The sequence below is a fragment of the Gambusia affinis genome, linkage group LG17 (genome assembly GCF_019740435.1).
Source record: "Gambusia affinis linkage group LG17, SWU_Gaff_1.0, whole genome shotgun sequence".
Classification (NCBI taxonomy): Eukaryota; Metazoa; Chordata; class Actinopteri; order Cyprinodontiformes; family Poeciliidae; genus Gambusia; species Gambusia affinis.
The window spans coordinates 14,673,084-14,689,827 of record NC_057884.1 but is presented as its reverse complement, the minus strand read 5'-3'; the positions used below and the strand labels follow the sequence as shown (position 1 = coordinate 14,689,827).

At 36.3% G+C, this 16,744-nt stretch overlaps 1 protein-coding gene across 1 annotated transcript in view; it reads left to right on the top strand.

Moving 5' to 3' along the window:
- The first annotated feature begins 758 nt into the window (after positions 1 to 758).
- The window catches only part of sppl3 (signal peptide peptidase 3), a 28,199-nt gene continuing 12,213 nt past the window's right edge, over positions 759 to 16,744 (top strand). Inside the window, exons 1-2 of the mRNA XM_044144160.1 lie at positions 759 to 1,334; positions 16,125 to 16,202. Of these exons, the coding sequence (XP_044000095.1) occupies positions 1,309 to 1,334; positions 16,125 to 16,202 (104 nt within the window). The 5' untranslated portion in view covers positions 759 to 1,308. The remainder of the gene's footprint in view (positions 1,335 to 16,124; positions 16,203 to 16,744) is intronic.

Below are 16,744 nucleotides of genomic sequence, written 5' to 3'. Positions count from 1 at the left end.
ACAGATCATCTTCAAACATCTGGAAATTGTGTCCACACAAAGAACCAGACTATGAATCGACTATGAAACCAGACTATCAATTTCTATTCTATGTCATAAAAGAACATAAGAACCATGCACAACCAGGACATTATCATCTGGACGCCCCCAAATAGTTTAAAGATGTAGTAATCTTAGTGAATCTAAAGTGCTGACTTTAAGGAAGGTAAAACAAATTACAATAAAGGTCCTAAACATAGATATTTTTTTGTTGTGGACTAGGATTTGGGGATAATCTTGGCAATCCTAACTAACCTAAAAAACATAATTTTACGCTGATTTAATGTCAGAAAATTGAGAAATATTAGGTATGCTTTGTAGTCTTGTGGGGGGTTTTTTCACGTTTGTCTGTGTTTTGACCAGGGAAATCCCTGCCTCGCTAAACAGAGTGATATACAGAGTGATGAACCCTAATCAATGGCTATAAAAATAACACTAGGGGTCTGTCTCTTTTCACTGTTGTCACAAAATGGGCCAAGTGGATTTAACATTACGCATCACATATTAACTTTTAGATTTACATTTTAAAAATATAACCAATTTTTAATAGCCAAATTATGTTTGGTGTTTAAATTAAATGTAACTGTATCAGTGATTTTTGTATACATCACAATATTTTAGAAATTAAATTCATTCATGCATTAATTCATTTTTACTATTGATGCATCGTTCAGGATTCAGTGGGAGGTGTGCATGACAGGCTGCAATGCTGTCAGATGAAAGGAAATAATTGCAATCGTTTTCAGTGCATGAGCGTTTCAGTGCACGTCCCACTTGTAAACCTCTACAGCAGGGCGATAGTGCGCGTTCCCGCGGACTCGCTATAGAAAACAAAGCTGAGCGTCTTCCATATCAGCTCGGGCTGCAGACTCAAGGAATATCCGAATTTATTCTGGATATATCGCACAGAATATGGATCTACAGTGGGTGTAACATCGTTGCAGACCGAGCCATCTCGGCTGAGGTGACAGCAGGACCCTAGCGAGACCGACGAAAATAACATCTGTGTGTGTTTTTTTTTCCTCGGGGTGCTTTGTCTTGTCCACCTAACGATAGCAAACCATCATTTTCATCTCAATTGCATGAAATTCAGCTAGTAATTACTAGCTGCCGCCGGGATGTATCATCATGTTGTCACCTAAAAGTATCTACTAAGACGTCGGATTGTGAAGGAAAAGCAGAGACCCCTCGCTCCCCGGTCCCAGCGGGCTGACACCGGGACCTGAATCTGCGTTAGCCACAGCCGCGGAACCCACTGTTTTCGGCGATATGGCGGAGCAAGGCTACTCATCCTGGTGAGTGCGCACAGGCGTTGCGCTACCGATTAGTAGCGGCTGCCTAACATTAGCTGCTGCTACTGCCAACTCTGACAACACTGTGTCAAAAAGCAAATGAACCAAACACCTGCCATTCTGCATAAATACTTGTTTTGCCACGTCAGCTATTTTGGTAGCCTTTGTGAAAGCGTAGAAACCAAATTCACACATATATAGACACATTTATCTACATCTGGTTAGCTAGTGGTGGCTAATGCTGTGCTAACTTTATTCAGCTGCGGTCAAATCGAGTGATGCTATTGAAAACGAATGAATAGCTGGCTATGTTGTATGATGTTAGGGTTTGATAGTTTTATGGGTGGCTTTTTATTTCATTACAGAACAAGTCCCTGCACGAAAATCGCATTTCTGTTCAATAAATTGAGGTTCTCCAGCGACACAGTTTAGACTAGCCGTGCCAACATACTAGCATTTTAGCTGGATAGCATTTTGTCGTCGAGCCACAGCTCACAATAACAAAGGTTATGCTAAACTAGCATCGCGTCGTAACAGAAAATACCAGTTTCTCTATTATATCACAACCCTGCTTATAATAAATAGTCTATTATTCAGCATTTTAACAAAATACGTCCTCAGTCAGTTGTTTGTTGTAATGACTTCCAATGTTATGGGAAGTGTAGATTTAGTGACTTGAGCAAAAGAGAGCGTTGGTCTCCATGAATGAAGAAGACTGTTCTGTAAAGGCGTAGTTGATTAATGTCGATTTAATTGTTACCAGGATTGAGTCTTAGTATCATTCCTGCCAGCAAACAAGGGGAAAAAGAGACATGTTTTTACCAGACAGGACTTGTTTTGCCATATCCTCTCACGGAATGTTGTATTGGTGTGACAATACCTACAACAGACTAAATTAACAACAATAAAGTCCTTATTTTAAAAATACTTCAAGGCAGACGAGGTGGACTGCATCAATTGACCCTATGTTTCAGGCCATTCAAAGTAGCAAATATACCAAGGTTTTTAAAACTTGCTGTTTCTAAATCCACAATGTTTGTCCATACTGTATTTATGTATGGCTTAACAGTATTTTCAAAACATCCCAGAGAAAGTGCATCTGGCTAGCATAGAGGAATGCTGTAGGAATCCCACCCACTCCTATTTGTAGCTGAAAACTGCCAGCCAGATGGCTGAAAGGATGCAACACATTTTCCTCCCTCACAAAAAATACACATTTAACCAACTTAAAATATTTCTGGCTGCAAAAAACACAGGTATTGTGGTAACAGGAGTATTACCTTTCGGTCATACTTTGGCAATATTGTTTTAGAACTACATTTGGCATGTATGTTGAGCATCCTGTTACTGATTAGTTGCCTAATCAGACAGCCTTAATGATCAACTTGTAAGACTCAGTTCTTGGGATTTATTTACCAGTAAATATTTCAAACAGTCCTTTGTGATATCAGTAAAGCACTTACCAAATTTGGGATGATGATATATTTTGAATTATTGTGTAACTCTACAGTTACCTAAGGGAAACGGGATCATATTTTGTACATTAAGCGCTTAAAAAAGTCCTAATTTACAATGTTTTTTTTTGTTTTGTTTTGTTTTGTTTTTATTATTTGTCCAAGTTTGTGTATCAAAATGGAAATGAATAATAATCAGTATTTTGGGAGCTGTAGAAATAATTGTTGCATTTTGTTGTGAAAGCAGCTAGACTGTGTTATTTGTATTGAACATGTGTATTAATACAGTAAAAAGTAACTTGTACTTTTACCATAAGTGTGTTTCATAAATAGTAACCATTTCAAATGCCAGCAGATTAGAGGCGAGAACTATCACAACTATTAGAGATGCACTGATCAGGTCTATACTGACCCAACACCAGTTCTCAGATTTTGTTGAGATCAGATCTACCAAGTGTTGTTTTCTTTTAGGGATTGCCATGCATTTGAGTTGACTTTGTTTTTGTTTAAACAATTCAGTTGATCAAATATTAACCATGGAAGCAAAGGAGTCCTGTAGGTTCCTCAATAGTAAATGAAAGGATTACAAGATTAAATCATATGTCCATATTATTTATCTGATTTTCACTAAAATAAGAAACAAGTGTTTCAGGGAGTATGCTTTTCGTTCTCTTGTTTACAGGCCAAAAAAGTGACTTCTAAGTTTGAATGCATGGAAGGAACAGAGCCCACACCACTCAGAAAATCCAACTTGCTATTCTGTGTTTGTTCTGCTGATCATCAGTCAGATTTGATTGAGGGAGAATTTGTACATTTGAAGCTAGCTTGAGTGAATAACAAATATAACTTTCACTGTTGGCACAGTCCACTGACCTCTCATTTAGTTTGTCTAAAATGCGCATTTCCGTCAGTACATTGATCTTCTCATTCAATGTACTGTTGAAACTATTTTATTTTACTTTAATGCTTGATTTACTAGAATGTGTCTTGTTTAATAAGGAAAGAAACTAAAATCGTCAATATGATAACAACAAGTTATCTTTTCATGAGTGTCTAACACCTATGAATATCAACATGCTTCTCTTTGGCTTTCCATTTTCAAACAGAAGTCTCCAATACAATATTAGCTGTCATCTTCTAATTAGCATCACAGTAACTAGGGCCTGAGATGTGACATAGATGCCAAAACACAAGGTCTGATGTGTATTTTGTCGTGCTTTAGATCAGGGTCTGCAACTTTGGGATGCCTCCTGACTTTACCAAACCTCATTTAAAACGCAGAATTATCCCCTTCTCATGTCAGCAAATTTTGGAAAGGCCTCGTCATTAATGATTCATTTGATTCAGGTGTGTTGGAGCAAAGATGCATCCAAACGTTGCAGGGCAGCGGCAGTGGAGGATGAATTTCAGACTGCTGGTTTAGATATTCTGAATAATTTATGATATGTCAGCAATATTCTACCATTGTGGTCTTGATTGGAAAGAATTTTTAATTATAACGTAGACATTTGCTGCAAGAATACCCACTCACTTCCCTTGTTTTGATCCATTGGCCTGTTTAAAAAATAAAAAAACCACACAAGAAAATTGTAAGCAAAAGCAAATATTCTAATCTAATTAAAATACTTGGCAATGATTTTTTGAATAGTATTGACCAAAATCTCCATTTGAGCTGCTGGACTTATTTAACATTGTGAGTTAAGCTTTGAACAAAATATCTTCTACATCACACAGAGATCTACTGCTAACTCATATGAGTGGGATTGATCTTCATTGCAATACATTCTGCTTTTATCCTCATTGCAGTTGGGCAGTGTTCTGAAAATATACATAGTGTCAGATTGATTGTGGCTCCAGGTCAGGATGTGTGTTTTGCTCTTGTTTCAGTATTAACTTCTACATCCCAAGCACCCCTGGTACTTGTGGGCAGCAGCGTTTGCACCAACAAAACCAATGCAAACACATGTTATACATCGACCAATATTTTCATATTGCCTATCCACGTTATGGGTAGAGGCTCATCTAAATGACAAAAACATTTTCAACCTCAACAAGAGCTACTTCCAACACTACGCAGCTAAATGAAAGAAATGCAAATGGGAGCCAAAGACTCATATCCAGAAAAACACACAAACTACTTCTTAAATTAAAGTTCAAACTCTGCTCTTTCTAACGGAATAGGCATCACCACGCTACATCAAAAACTCAGTGAATCAGCAGCTGAGGAGCAGAAAAAAAAATAGGCTTATTTCACAAAGGCAACAACAAACTCAATCTTTCCTTTGCAATTTTATGATCATGATCCATGTTAGAAAACTCAGACTCGTTCCCTTGCTCTACGGAAAATCCGTAAAGCCTCGTTGTTATTGCGGAGTTGTATAGGCTAGGTAATTTTTGGATTCTGTTTGTTATGATGGTGGATGGATGTGTCCCTCATCCGATTTGACCAGTGGGCTCTGGGAAAAGTTAGATTGCAACTGCACACTTTTAAAGGGCTATTCCCATCATGAAATGCCTTTTTTTTTATAGGTGGAAATGTTTTATTACACCTTTTTTCATATTGTGACATCTTAATGTGTTGTCGTTCATTAACATAAGTGTCACTGTTTAGACCTCTAGAGCAGTGGTCCCCAAACACCGGGCCACGGACCGGTACCGGTCCGAGGACCAATTGGTACCGGTCCGCGCAAGAAATAATTAAATATGTTTGTTCTATGTATTGAGCTGGAGGAGTTTTTATTTTGAAAATATTAAACCGGAAGTTGTTGGTTACGTCTTGCGCGCCAACATGCAGCAGAATGAGTAAGAAACAACGGCATCGGTCTCGATCCTAACAGCGCCCCCACCCTCTAGTCCGCAAAAAATTTACGAAGGATTGACCGGTCCGCTCTACTAAAAAGGTTGGGGACCACTGCTCTAGAGTATTCTCTCCGGAGTCATACCTTTTTATTTTTATACTAGAACTATTTGAATAAACCTGGAAGCTCCTGAGATTTATTAAATTAATTTTGTAGATGTCAATTTCTAGAAGTTGTCACAAAAAGATGCACAGGAGTCAGAACTGACACACAAATGTGCTAAAACATTATCTGGTTACTGATAGACGAAACAAAACTGCATTCACTTCAAATAACTATTTTTCACCCCTCATTTTCAAAACATAAATTCTAAATGTTGTTTTATTGTGCAGTGGCTTATGTGCTGTGAGAAGATCATAAATTAATCTATCTCTTGCTTAAATTATAAAAAGAGATTTCCAACTACAAGTTGGAGTGGGTGTAACCATCAGTCTGGCAGTATGCTACTTTTATTGCAGTGTCACAAAATCCTTTTTGCATTGTTGTTAAACATCCATCAGCAATTTTAGGATAATTCTGCAATATAGACAGAATAAAACATTAACCAGTCTCAATCCCTTTGTAGAAAAACAACTCAAAACAATTGTAAAGGAATCTGTCAAACCACTAGTTCCATTTATGTTTTTAAAAATTAGCACACCTTTCTTGTTACACATTTTAAAAGTAGTAATAAATTAACTCAGATTAATTTCCAGTATCAGGCCGCTAAGCATTTACTGATATTTCAGCATCACTGATTCAGTTGCTGAACTAAACACCATAAATTTGCTCCAAGCATGTTTATTTTTTAAGCCACATGAAAAATGATTGAGTGTCCAATTACTTGAAGGAGGTAATTTGTCAGATTAACTGCTGAATAGTCACAGTTAAATACAATAATGCTTCTAATCCAAAACTAATATGGAGGAAAATAACTTGTATGGAAAATAATCCTTTATAACTTTTCATGTTGGTGACAGATCTATTAGCTGGTCAGTAGGTGGTGTTTTGATTACACATAAATCATCATCTGAATACTTTTCCCCCAATTAAACGGTCTGATAAATTTTTTATTTCAACTCCTGCATTTTCTCTCTTCTCATTTCCTAAAAATGGAGCAGCTAATGTCTGCCTGTGTCAGATATTTGGCTAATAATTATAACCTTGGGCTTCTGGTGTCTTGAAAAGAAATACTTGTACCTACTTTATGCTGTGGTATGCTTCTTCTTACAGACTGAAGAAAATGTTAATGTTGGATACTAAATTTGTTAAACTGAGCACAATGATGGGATGCCATTACAGAAAGGGATGAATTGCAAACATTTTTTTACAACTGTGAAATATTTTTATGTTTGAGTAGATCTAGGCGTCCTGGGAACATATATAGCTGCTATATATGTGAGAAACAGTCATTTTTATTCCCATGTTAAAGAGCTGTACTTAACATTAAAAGCTGTTTTATTCAAAACAAGGTCAGGTACAGTGAATAACTTTCAGCTGCTTTTTATAGCAAAAGGTATATGACTCCCAAGTCTTTTGCATTACAGCTTTTTGCATTAAGCCTCGACTAGTTTCTCTTCCTCTCCTTTGTCTTTGCAGCTGTCAAAACTGCGTACTCTGTGAGCGTGGACTTCTTACCCATCACATTTTAGGTGACATTTAGAGAGTGGCACTTCCTCATGCTGAAGATGGTAGACACAAGAGTATGTGAAGGAAAAGCAGATATATCCACACTTTTATATGTTGCACTTGGCCTTAAAACTGTCCAAACTGTTGCTCATATTTTTTGATAGTTATTTTCCTGAATCAAGCTCACAGCGCATCAATGTGCAAAGAGCACTTCCAGTGATAGAGGAGGTTATCATATTTTTCCCTGATCAGTTTTGATGCATGTGTGTGCACATGACAAAGCGCAATTGCCGTAGAGTTAATTCTGCAACAGGCTTCGACGTTAGTAATTATTTCCACACTTCAAATTTACTATAAACTATTATAGCTCTGTTTGTGTTTGGTACTAACAGTTTCTTTGGTTATTTTTTATTTCATATTTTTTAAAGTGCACTGACATGAACCAACTCACCAGTGACGATGTAAATATACTTTTGTCCAAGCAAAACTAGTACAAACATTAGTTTATTATTGTTTATCCTTAGCAACTGTACTGTGTTATGATCGGAAAAATGGCACAAAGCAAATTTCAACCAGTGCAACAAAGTTGTGCCTGGCAATTGTCACCTCCTCTGCTCCACTTAATTGGACAATTTTAGCTAAGAAGTGGTTTATGTTTGCCTTTTTTCTTGACATTGTATTTAGGTTTTTGATAACCATTAATGTTTTAATTTAAAGCTGCCTCTCGTTGTTTGCCGATTCATAGAGATTGGCTACATAAACTTAAAATCTGATGATATTTTGGATTACTCATTATGAGAATGATAAAAGTAATGATAAATGGGTATTTACAGCATCTTTTATAGTCTTGGATGACAATTCACCACAAACACAGATACTGGTCTCAAAACACTTTAAAGTAGGCTTTTTCATAACACTAGTTACATAAAGAAGTGTGATTTCTTTTTTTTTATCACTAAACTGCACAAAGCCACATCATTTAATCACATATTTGAACAAATAATATCTCATGCAGTCAACAGTGGAGAAAACTAAATAGCAATCCTTGCAATTCTGTATTGTCAGGTTTTGGGGGTTTTAGACCCAAGTTGGAATTTATTGCCATAATAAACAACAATTCACTAGCAGTACAAGAGACGGTGTCGTCCTTCAGTTTGTTTGTGCTACTTTACTAAATTCCTGGTATCCTACCTCCCCTTCTAGTAATGGTAACAACTGGAATCAGGTGCCAGGAAATTAATAATAGATGCAAGACACAAGTGATCCCGGAGAGCAAAGCTGCCCTAGACAGTCCCGCGACTGCCCCCATTTTTGATTGTTAGTGAGACCTTTTTCTGGAGTAAAAATAACTGGAGAAACAGCTTTTTACAAAGGCTGTTTTTTCAATCACCAAGATATCTTCCCAAAGGTTTTTTGGGATCGTCAGGATTAAACTCAGACAATTGAGTTCTTTGGATGCTGATTACTCCTGAAAATGTTTAAAATGGTTCAATGTTTTCTCTCCTTTCTCTCAACTTGATAGTTATTTAGTTTGTTTTTTTTTTTTATCCTTTTCTAAGTTGGTAGGTGCTTCTGACTTTATGTCACATGTTGTCACCAGTCAGGTTCTTTTTAGGTGATTTCTGGATTTTATAGAATATAACCTAAATCAATAAAGTTAGTTGAAAAATCTTGATTTAACAATTGCATTTTGTTTTCACTCAAGTAATGTATCTAATCTTAAGATAAGTAAGGTTTGAAAAATTAATGTGGACACTATTTTAGTCTTGTATGAATTGTGTTTAGTACTTCTAGCCAGGTCTTTCCTGGCCCTTAGCCATTTGCTTAAAAGGGTTTTGACTAACGATGAAGGTGGTGCTCAATGAAATGAAGTAAAAAGTTTGCGACTTTAGTTGGTTCTGAAAGTATTGTGAAAAAATGTGCTCAATTATCTTGTTCTAATAAAACAAAAGGCTGCTTTAAAATGTTACAAGAACTATGAAAGGTACTATTTTTTTCTTTTTTTAAAGATAACACTAGTTATCTAAAAGTTTAGGTTGCTACAGTTTATGCTGTAATAATGTATCTTGTATGCAGCAGATCCATGTTTTTTTGAAAACACAATTTATGTTAGTAGTGTGTTACTTTATCCCTCAACATTTTAGCAACAAATTGGCAGAAAAACGAAAACACCCAGTGGCACCAAAGATAAGCAGATGAAATAAAATAATTTCACAACTAAATCAGAAGTACATTAAAGGTAATTAACTCTTAAAATTAGTCTTGTCTGCTGTTTTACCAAGCATGGAAGTGACAATTTAAAATGAATTCTCCCTGACTTGTTGGCTTTGCCCTAAATAAGGAGTTTTAAAATTTTGCCATATTGTAATTAATCATAGATTTTGCTCTTAACTAAAAACAACCTTGCACCTTCAAAAAATGTTGCTCCAGTATCAAAAATTGTCTTGAGTATGGAGTGTTTTGATATTTGAATTTTTAGTATTGTGACAACCCTACATCTTTTATGTAGTAAGGGTAGTAACGAGTGAAATGGCACTGAATATCCGTCCATCCTTTTTCTGTTCACCCTTGTCCCTAATGGGGTCAGGAGGGTTGCTGGTGTCCATCTCCAGCTATGTTCCGGGTGAGAGGCGGGTTCACCCTGGACAGGTCGCCAGTCTGTCGCAGGGCAACACAGAGAAATAAAGGAAAAACAACCATTCACACACACACCTAGGGAGAATTTAGAGAGACCAATTAATCTGACAGTCATGTTTTTGGACTGTGGGAGGAAGCCGGAGAACCCGGAGAGAACCCACGCATGCACAGGGAGAACATGCAAACTCCATGCAGAAAGACCCCGGGCCGGGAATCGAACCCAGGACCTTCTTGCTGCAAGGCAACAGCTCTACCAACTGCGCCACTGTGCAGCCGGCACTGAATATGTTTTCTATTAATATTCCTGCCCTTTTGTTTTCAACTATGTATTGGAGCTGAAATAAAATTTCTAAATATGGCTAAAAAAAGACAGATTTTTAGGACCTTCTGCAATGAGGAGCTATTTCTGGTTTTTGTGTGTGTGTGTGTGTGTGTGTTCACATGAACAAGTGCAATTTTAAAGAGGAAGCTAGGTTCATGTCACCAAATATGTCCACTTATCTAGGAACACCCAATCAAAATTGTTTGATCAGTAGAAACTATTGACACTCATTGTCCCAGTACAGGCTACTTCAGAGGTTTGCTTTTGCTAAATTGGCAATAAATTAACATAACTGCAGAAGTTTCCACAAGAGGACATTTTGAAAGATTCCAGTGTTGCTCAACAGTTTTGGTTTAAAAATGCTAGGAGATGCTATTTTTATTTTACTTTAAAAGAAGATTATTCAGTTTCAAATCTTACTTACAAAGCTTACTTACAAGATGGAGTTTTTTTTTGGTCTTCAAAATGTTCCTAATACATTTATAGATTTTGGGGGCGGATGTGTTTCTACTCTACAAGGATTTCATTCCACGTATCTTTTATGAGTCTTACAAAAGAGATGCATTCATGTTAGCTCACTAATGTTAATAAGGAGACGCTCAATTTTATAGAGGAGCTTTAATTCTTGAGAATGTTTTTGCCCTTCTGCAATAGAGAACACATTGTTTTACCACGAATAATCTAGTTAAATAAACTATAATAAAAAACACATGTTTCACAAGGAGCAACAACAGCCACAGTTGAAAACTTTGACATATTTAACTTATTTAAAGGTATACATGGATCAGAAAATTAACAGATGTGTCAGTCGTTAAAGGTATGTTCCCTAACCCTTCCATTGCAGAGAGCAGAGCCAAATTATGTTACTACAGTAGAAATCTACCCTAGATAACAACCATGTTTTTTTAAGTTTTAAGTAGCCAAATAACATCTGGATGTGTTCTTTAAATGTAGTTATTTAAACTAGTAAAGTGAAAAGCAGACCTCCACTTTTGGAGGAATAAACACTCATGTCTAGCCTCTTTTAAGAATTTAAACCATGTTCCAAGACACACACACAAAAAAAACCAATTATTGTCCACTGATGGTTGTGTATCTTTAAATGGTTTTAAAATTGAATGCTGGTGCATTAGTGGAGAATTACTTGGGATGCTCCAGGTAATAGAACGGGCCATAATAGTATTTGTATTAGTTGTTTCGATTGATGGCCAACTTTTGCCAATACGAGTAACTTACCAGTGATAGGCCAGGTCTTCCAGAATGTATATGCTGTTCCCAATCTTGCACGTTAGTATAGTTTGTGTCATGTGATTTAAAAGCAAAAGCTGGCACCCGTCACTCTTAACACACAAAAATTTGCAATTACTGTTACATTGGAGGATGAGATGTGTTTAAAAAAACACTACAAAAACAGGGGAAGTATCAAAAGTTGTTAGGCATGATGAGAAGAATGAGGTCTAAATAGTAAGACACTATGATTAGTTCAAAGCCACAAGCTTTATTTTAACACCCTGCCATTTATTTTTAGTTTGATCATACTTTCGCTCAGTGGCTGTCTACTAATATGAAGATAGATTTGATTAGTAAATGTATGTGCATGCTTTTAAAGTTCAAGGTTTCAAAACTAAAAAAGAAATCTGTTAAATCCAATTTAACTTTTGTTTGTAGGGCTGATCATTTTTCGTCCAGAATTTTCTAACTGGATCAGAACAGATCCGAGAATGCCACTTAATCATCTTTGTGGCATGTTGACCTGTGCCTCTGTGCTAAAGTAATGCGTGCAACTGGTTTGATGAAGGACGGTATTGGAATTGTTATTGAAAACCTAGTCTGTCAGCGAACAAGGCCGTCTTATGGCACTTTAGGCCGTCGGCCAGCTCTCAACAGTCCCGGATTGTATTTTGTTTTTAAATGTTCCATTCATCTATCTCACTCATGTTCTCCAGGCTTCTGTGCACAGAATTCAGACAAACCAGTTCAGTACCAGAATATGAATGAGGCCTGTGGTGGATTAAACTAGCTGTCTAGCAGCCCACTGTGTTGACGGGGAGTGTGTGACATAATTAATGTCGGCATGCAGGAGAGCAAGGTCACTTCCTTAATCACTGTTTTAATGCTTGGAAGACATGGAATAGTTTTAGGTAAGAAAATACAAATGATTATGCACATTGGCATTTTTGGACAAACAGCTTTGTGATGCTACATTGTTCTGGTGGCTTGTGTACAGTGTTATTTTCCTATAACCAGTTTTTCAAGCTAGCACTGGTCTGACAAGAAACATACTGCTTGATGAACTGAAACATACATTTGGTGAAAGAATTTATTTAAATCAAATTTATTCTTTTAGCTTTTAATGCCAATGTCAACTTTGAGAGAAAGTTAGTACTTTTTTATTTATTTTTTTTTAGCTACTACAAGTTACTTGGATAGGAAACTGGCCTAATGAAGTCAAGTTTGCACCTTGCAGCTAAATGCAAACATGTCAAGGTACCAAAGTAAATTTTCCCTAGAAAATAGTAAGCATTTTGAGGTTGAGTCAAAGCTTTGATGCAGCTAGGGCTGGATAATATAGCTGAAAAATTTATCACAATGTAAGCATTTCATATTGGTTGATATCAATAATAATGTTTAGTTTTTTGTTTCAAATATCTGAAAAACTGCAAGAATAGTGACATGATCTTTCCTCTCCACACCATTGTTTATTTTTAAGTAGTCATGAATCATGGTGGCAAAACATGAAACAGAGCGAATGAGTTGGTTGATGCCACCAACTTTACTTAGCTGGTCATCAGAGGTAGAGCAGCTAAAATCTTTCCTCTGCCTACATTCCCCAGAATGCTGTGCGGTTCTGGATTGGAGTTCCATGATATTATTAGAAATTCTATCAGATGCATTATCTATTGAAATTGATCACTTGTCTGTTGTGATATATATTATTTATTTATTGTCCACCCTTTGATGCAGCACCAGATAATGTATATTGACTGTTTTATATGCAATATGCAAATTGTGACCATATAAGGTTTTGTTTTTGTTTGTTTTTTTTGGGGGGGGGGGGTTTCCTGAGATGATGTCAGCCTGTATATTTTTCCAATGAAGCAGCATGTTACGGAAGTTATGTTAACACAAAATAGTGCACAATTGTGAATTATGAGAAAAATGATTAGTGGCTTTCGATATTCTTTAGAAATGAAAATCTGGAAAGTCTGGCATTTCGTTCTTAGTGCTGTTCTTAGTGAAGTAGCTCAAGCTCAGTCAGATTTTGATTCAGATTGCAAATTGAATTTAGATCTCTGCGGTTACTGGAGTGATTCTAAAAACATGGTTGCTATGATCTAAATTATTTGTCAATGTTTATTTTTGTGATACAAAGTGAAAACCTCTCCAATCTTTTGCAACCTCCAACAAGTTTTATTTAATAATTTCCCCGTATTTACCACCCAGTGTTTTGTTTTGCTGATTTGTCTCATATGAGCATAAAACCACTTTTCTCATGTTTGCTGGGTCCCCATCATGGTTATAAAATTGCAAAGGGGACTTCTTGCTTCGTTGTTGCCACACTTCCACATCTGCAATTAGGTTGTTGTATCAACATATTCTGCCACCAGTGCTGCCACTTGTGCTGTGGATCTCTGTAGCTCCTCCAATGATACCATAGCCCTCCTGACTTCTTCTCTGAATAAAGCTCCCTTTGCTTTCCCACTCAGTTTGCGTGGACAGATGTCTCATGGTTGGTTTGCTGGTGTATTATACTTCCATTTTCAGATGTCTTGAACAGAGCTGCTGTTGAATACATCCAAAGCTTTAAGGTTTTTAAGAGTTTTGATAGTTTTATAACTTATTCCTACCTTAAACTTATCCATAGCTTTATCCCTGACCGGTTGCATGTTTGCCTTGGTCTCCATGATTAGATGGAACGGATGGTCTGTTTCACAAATCTGAGCCATCTAACGCTATTTGCTTGTCCTGGGTTTTCTTTTTCTATATCATAAAGGAAAATAGTTAAAATCACTACCTTTCCTTTTCTAATATTGTCTTTTTTCCCCGATCTATCATAAAATTTCAACAAAAGTTTGTAGTTGTCCAAAGGGACATGAACACTTTAAGTTCAGGCTTTTTCAAGATTGGTAATCTGCGATCGGCCAAAAAACTGCAATCGGTGCAACCTTAATATGTATAATGTCTTAATTTTGTCAAATTCATTTATAAATCTCAGAAATAATTGTCCATTTTAAAACCATTTATTACAAAACCGATTGCATAAATGAGTGGGCTAAATGCATCATCAAAGGATTTGCAGGCAGACATTTTTAAGTTAATAAATGAATTGTTTAAGCCTGATGGAACAAATGCCAATGAACTTACTGAAATACATTTTTACAAACTCATCCAGAGCCACAGCTTGTCATGATGACATTATTTCTCCACTTGTTTCCCAACTGTTGAGTCATGTGCTCTGAGTTACGCTAATGTACAATATAAAGCTTGTTAAAGGAAATCTGTAACCTTTAAAAGCCAAGATAAGTGTCCTCAGATTGTCACATTATATTGCTAGCCCTGTTGGATCACATTTTTTAAGAAAATGCAGCAAGGTTTACGTTTCTATTTTCATCATGTTGTTTTTCACTTGTATCCTGTTGACTCAATTCTGTATGTTGGGTGCAATGATTACTGGAAACCAAAATGTGTTCAGTTTTTAAAATAAACCTTTTGAGGAGATTCAAAACTATAAAAACATCTAACATTTATTTTTGTAAAAGGTCTGTGGTTGCTGACCTGGTTCCATTAAAATGAATAACACAATTTCTGTCTGAAATACTATGCAGCCAGATTAGCTTACTCATACAGTACTGCATAATGCTAATTTCTGGAACTACGTTGTCCCGGTTACTGTTTTCTAAGAATTTGTTGTTTTGTTTTTTTTCTTGGAATTGCCAAAAGGAGAACTGTAATGATAAGAAAATGCAGATTTAATCAAGAAAAACTAGTGAATGAATTATGTGGAGAGATACATTTGTTAAACAGCTCAACTTCATCACAACTAGTAACCAGGGGTAACTAAAGTCAGGCTTTGAAACAACTAAGAAGGTTCCTTGTTTGGGCGTGCTAGTTGCATTTCAGCTATGAGGACATTTATTGACAGATTTCAGTGCAGCTCAAATGACCTACAAATGAAGTCGGAGCAATAAACAAAGGTCAGCAGCAAGCTATGCTCGCTGTCTCTGCAGCATGCATGTTGGCACCTGTAATTCCCCTGTGCGCTCTGACCACACCCACTGCCTTTCATGCAAAGTTTTCAGCTCATAATCTCCTTTATGTAAAAATATTATTTAATGTTTGTCACGTTTAAGTTGTCTGTTGTGTTTCTCCAAAATACGAGTTCGTCTGTTAAACTTTAGAAGCTTTCTGGTTCTTAAATGAATTATTCTTTACTGAGGGATTTAAGTTGAAGGGTTTAGCAGATAAATTGATGATTTATTTGCTCTTTCCTACAAATTTGTAGTTGTAGGAATATATAGTTTTAAAATATTGTAGTTTGAGTAAATTTTATTTAAATATGGACTACAAAAGAACATTTGTGCCTCATGTTCACTAATAGAGGAAGTAGTTTTAAATCGAACCTAAAGTGAAAGGATTACAATACGTCTGTGTGCAAATTTAATAAGGTGCTGCTTAATATTTATCTGCATCTATAAGGGTAAAGATTATTAAATATTATTTATTTATTTATTATGGCACAGTAATGCCTGTCCTTCAAATGATAACTAAATGCAATATTTTGCGTACTTTGCATGTATAAAAACTATTCTCAAAAGGTCTTCCAAGCTTTTTTCTTTCCTTTTTTTAAGCTTTTTAATACCTACTTGTTTTGCTTAGAAGTATAACCTTGTTTTTATGTCTCTCATGTTTTTAGGGCATACTCCCTAGTTGACTCCAGTCAGGTGTCCACCTTCCTGATCTCCATCCTTCTTATCGTCTATGGCAGCTTCAGGTGAGTAAATGATCACTTTAACCACCAGTTGAGCATGAATCTATTCTCAATTTGAAACTTATTTAGACCGCTGTTGTCGTTTACCTCCATCTTTCGGAGGCAGTTTTCTGTTACCTTGTTACCAAGGAGACCGCTGTAGATCAGTTAAAAAAAAAAAAAAAGAGAAGCATGTACATGTCTGAAAATTAGTGTGAATACGTATTCTCCTAGCGCACTAAACTAAAGCTGTTCTTGAGAGGAAGCCGATCTGCCTCCAACCACACTCTTCCTGTGGCTCACGCTTAACTAGTCATAACAAGTTAACCAAATGGTACTAATACATCTGGCATTACCTTTGATATCTGAGGTCTCAGAAAGATACAACCAAAAGAAAGAGGCAAGATTAATAAAAATAAAAAATAAAATGTGTTAAAAATGCTTAAAGTTTGGTCATCTACATAATTCTGGCTGACATTAGGCTGCTATGACTAGTGTGACTTTATCTGTCGAACGCTGCTGTTGAGGCGGCTGACAAGATTCCTAAAAGAATATTTTCTGTTCCA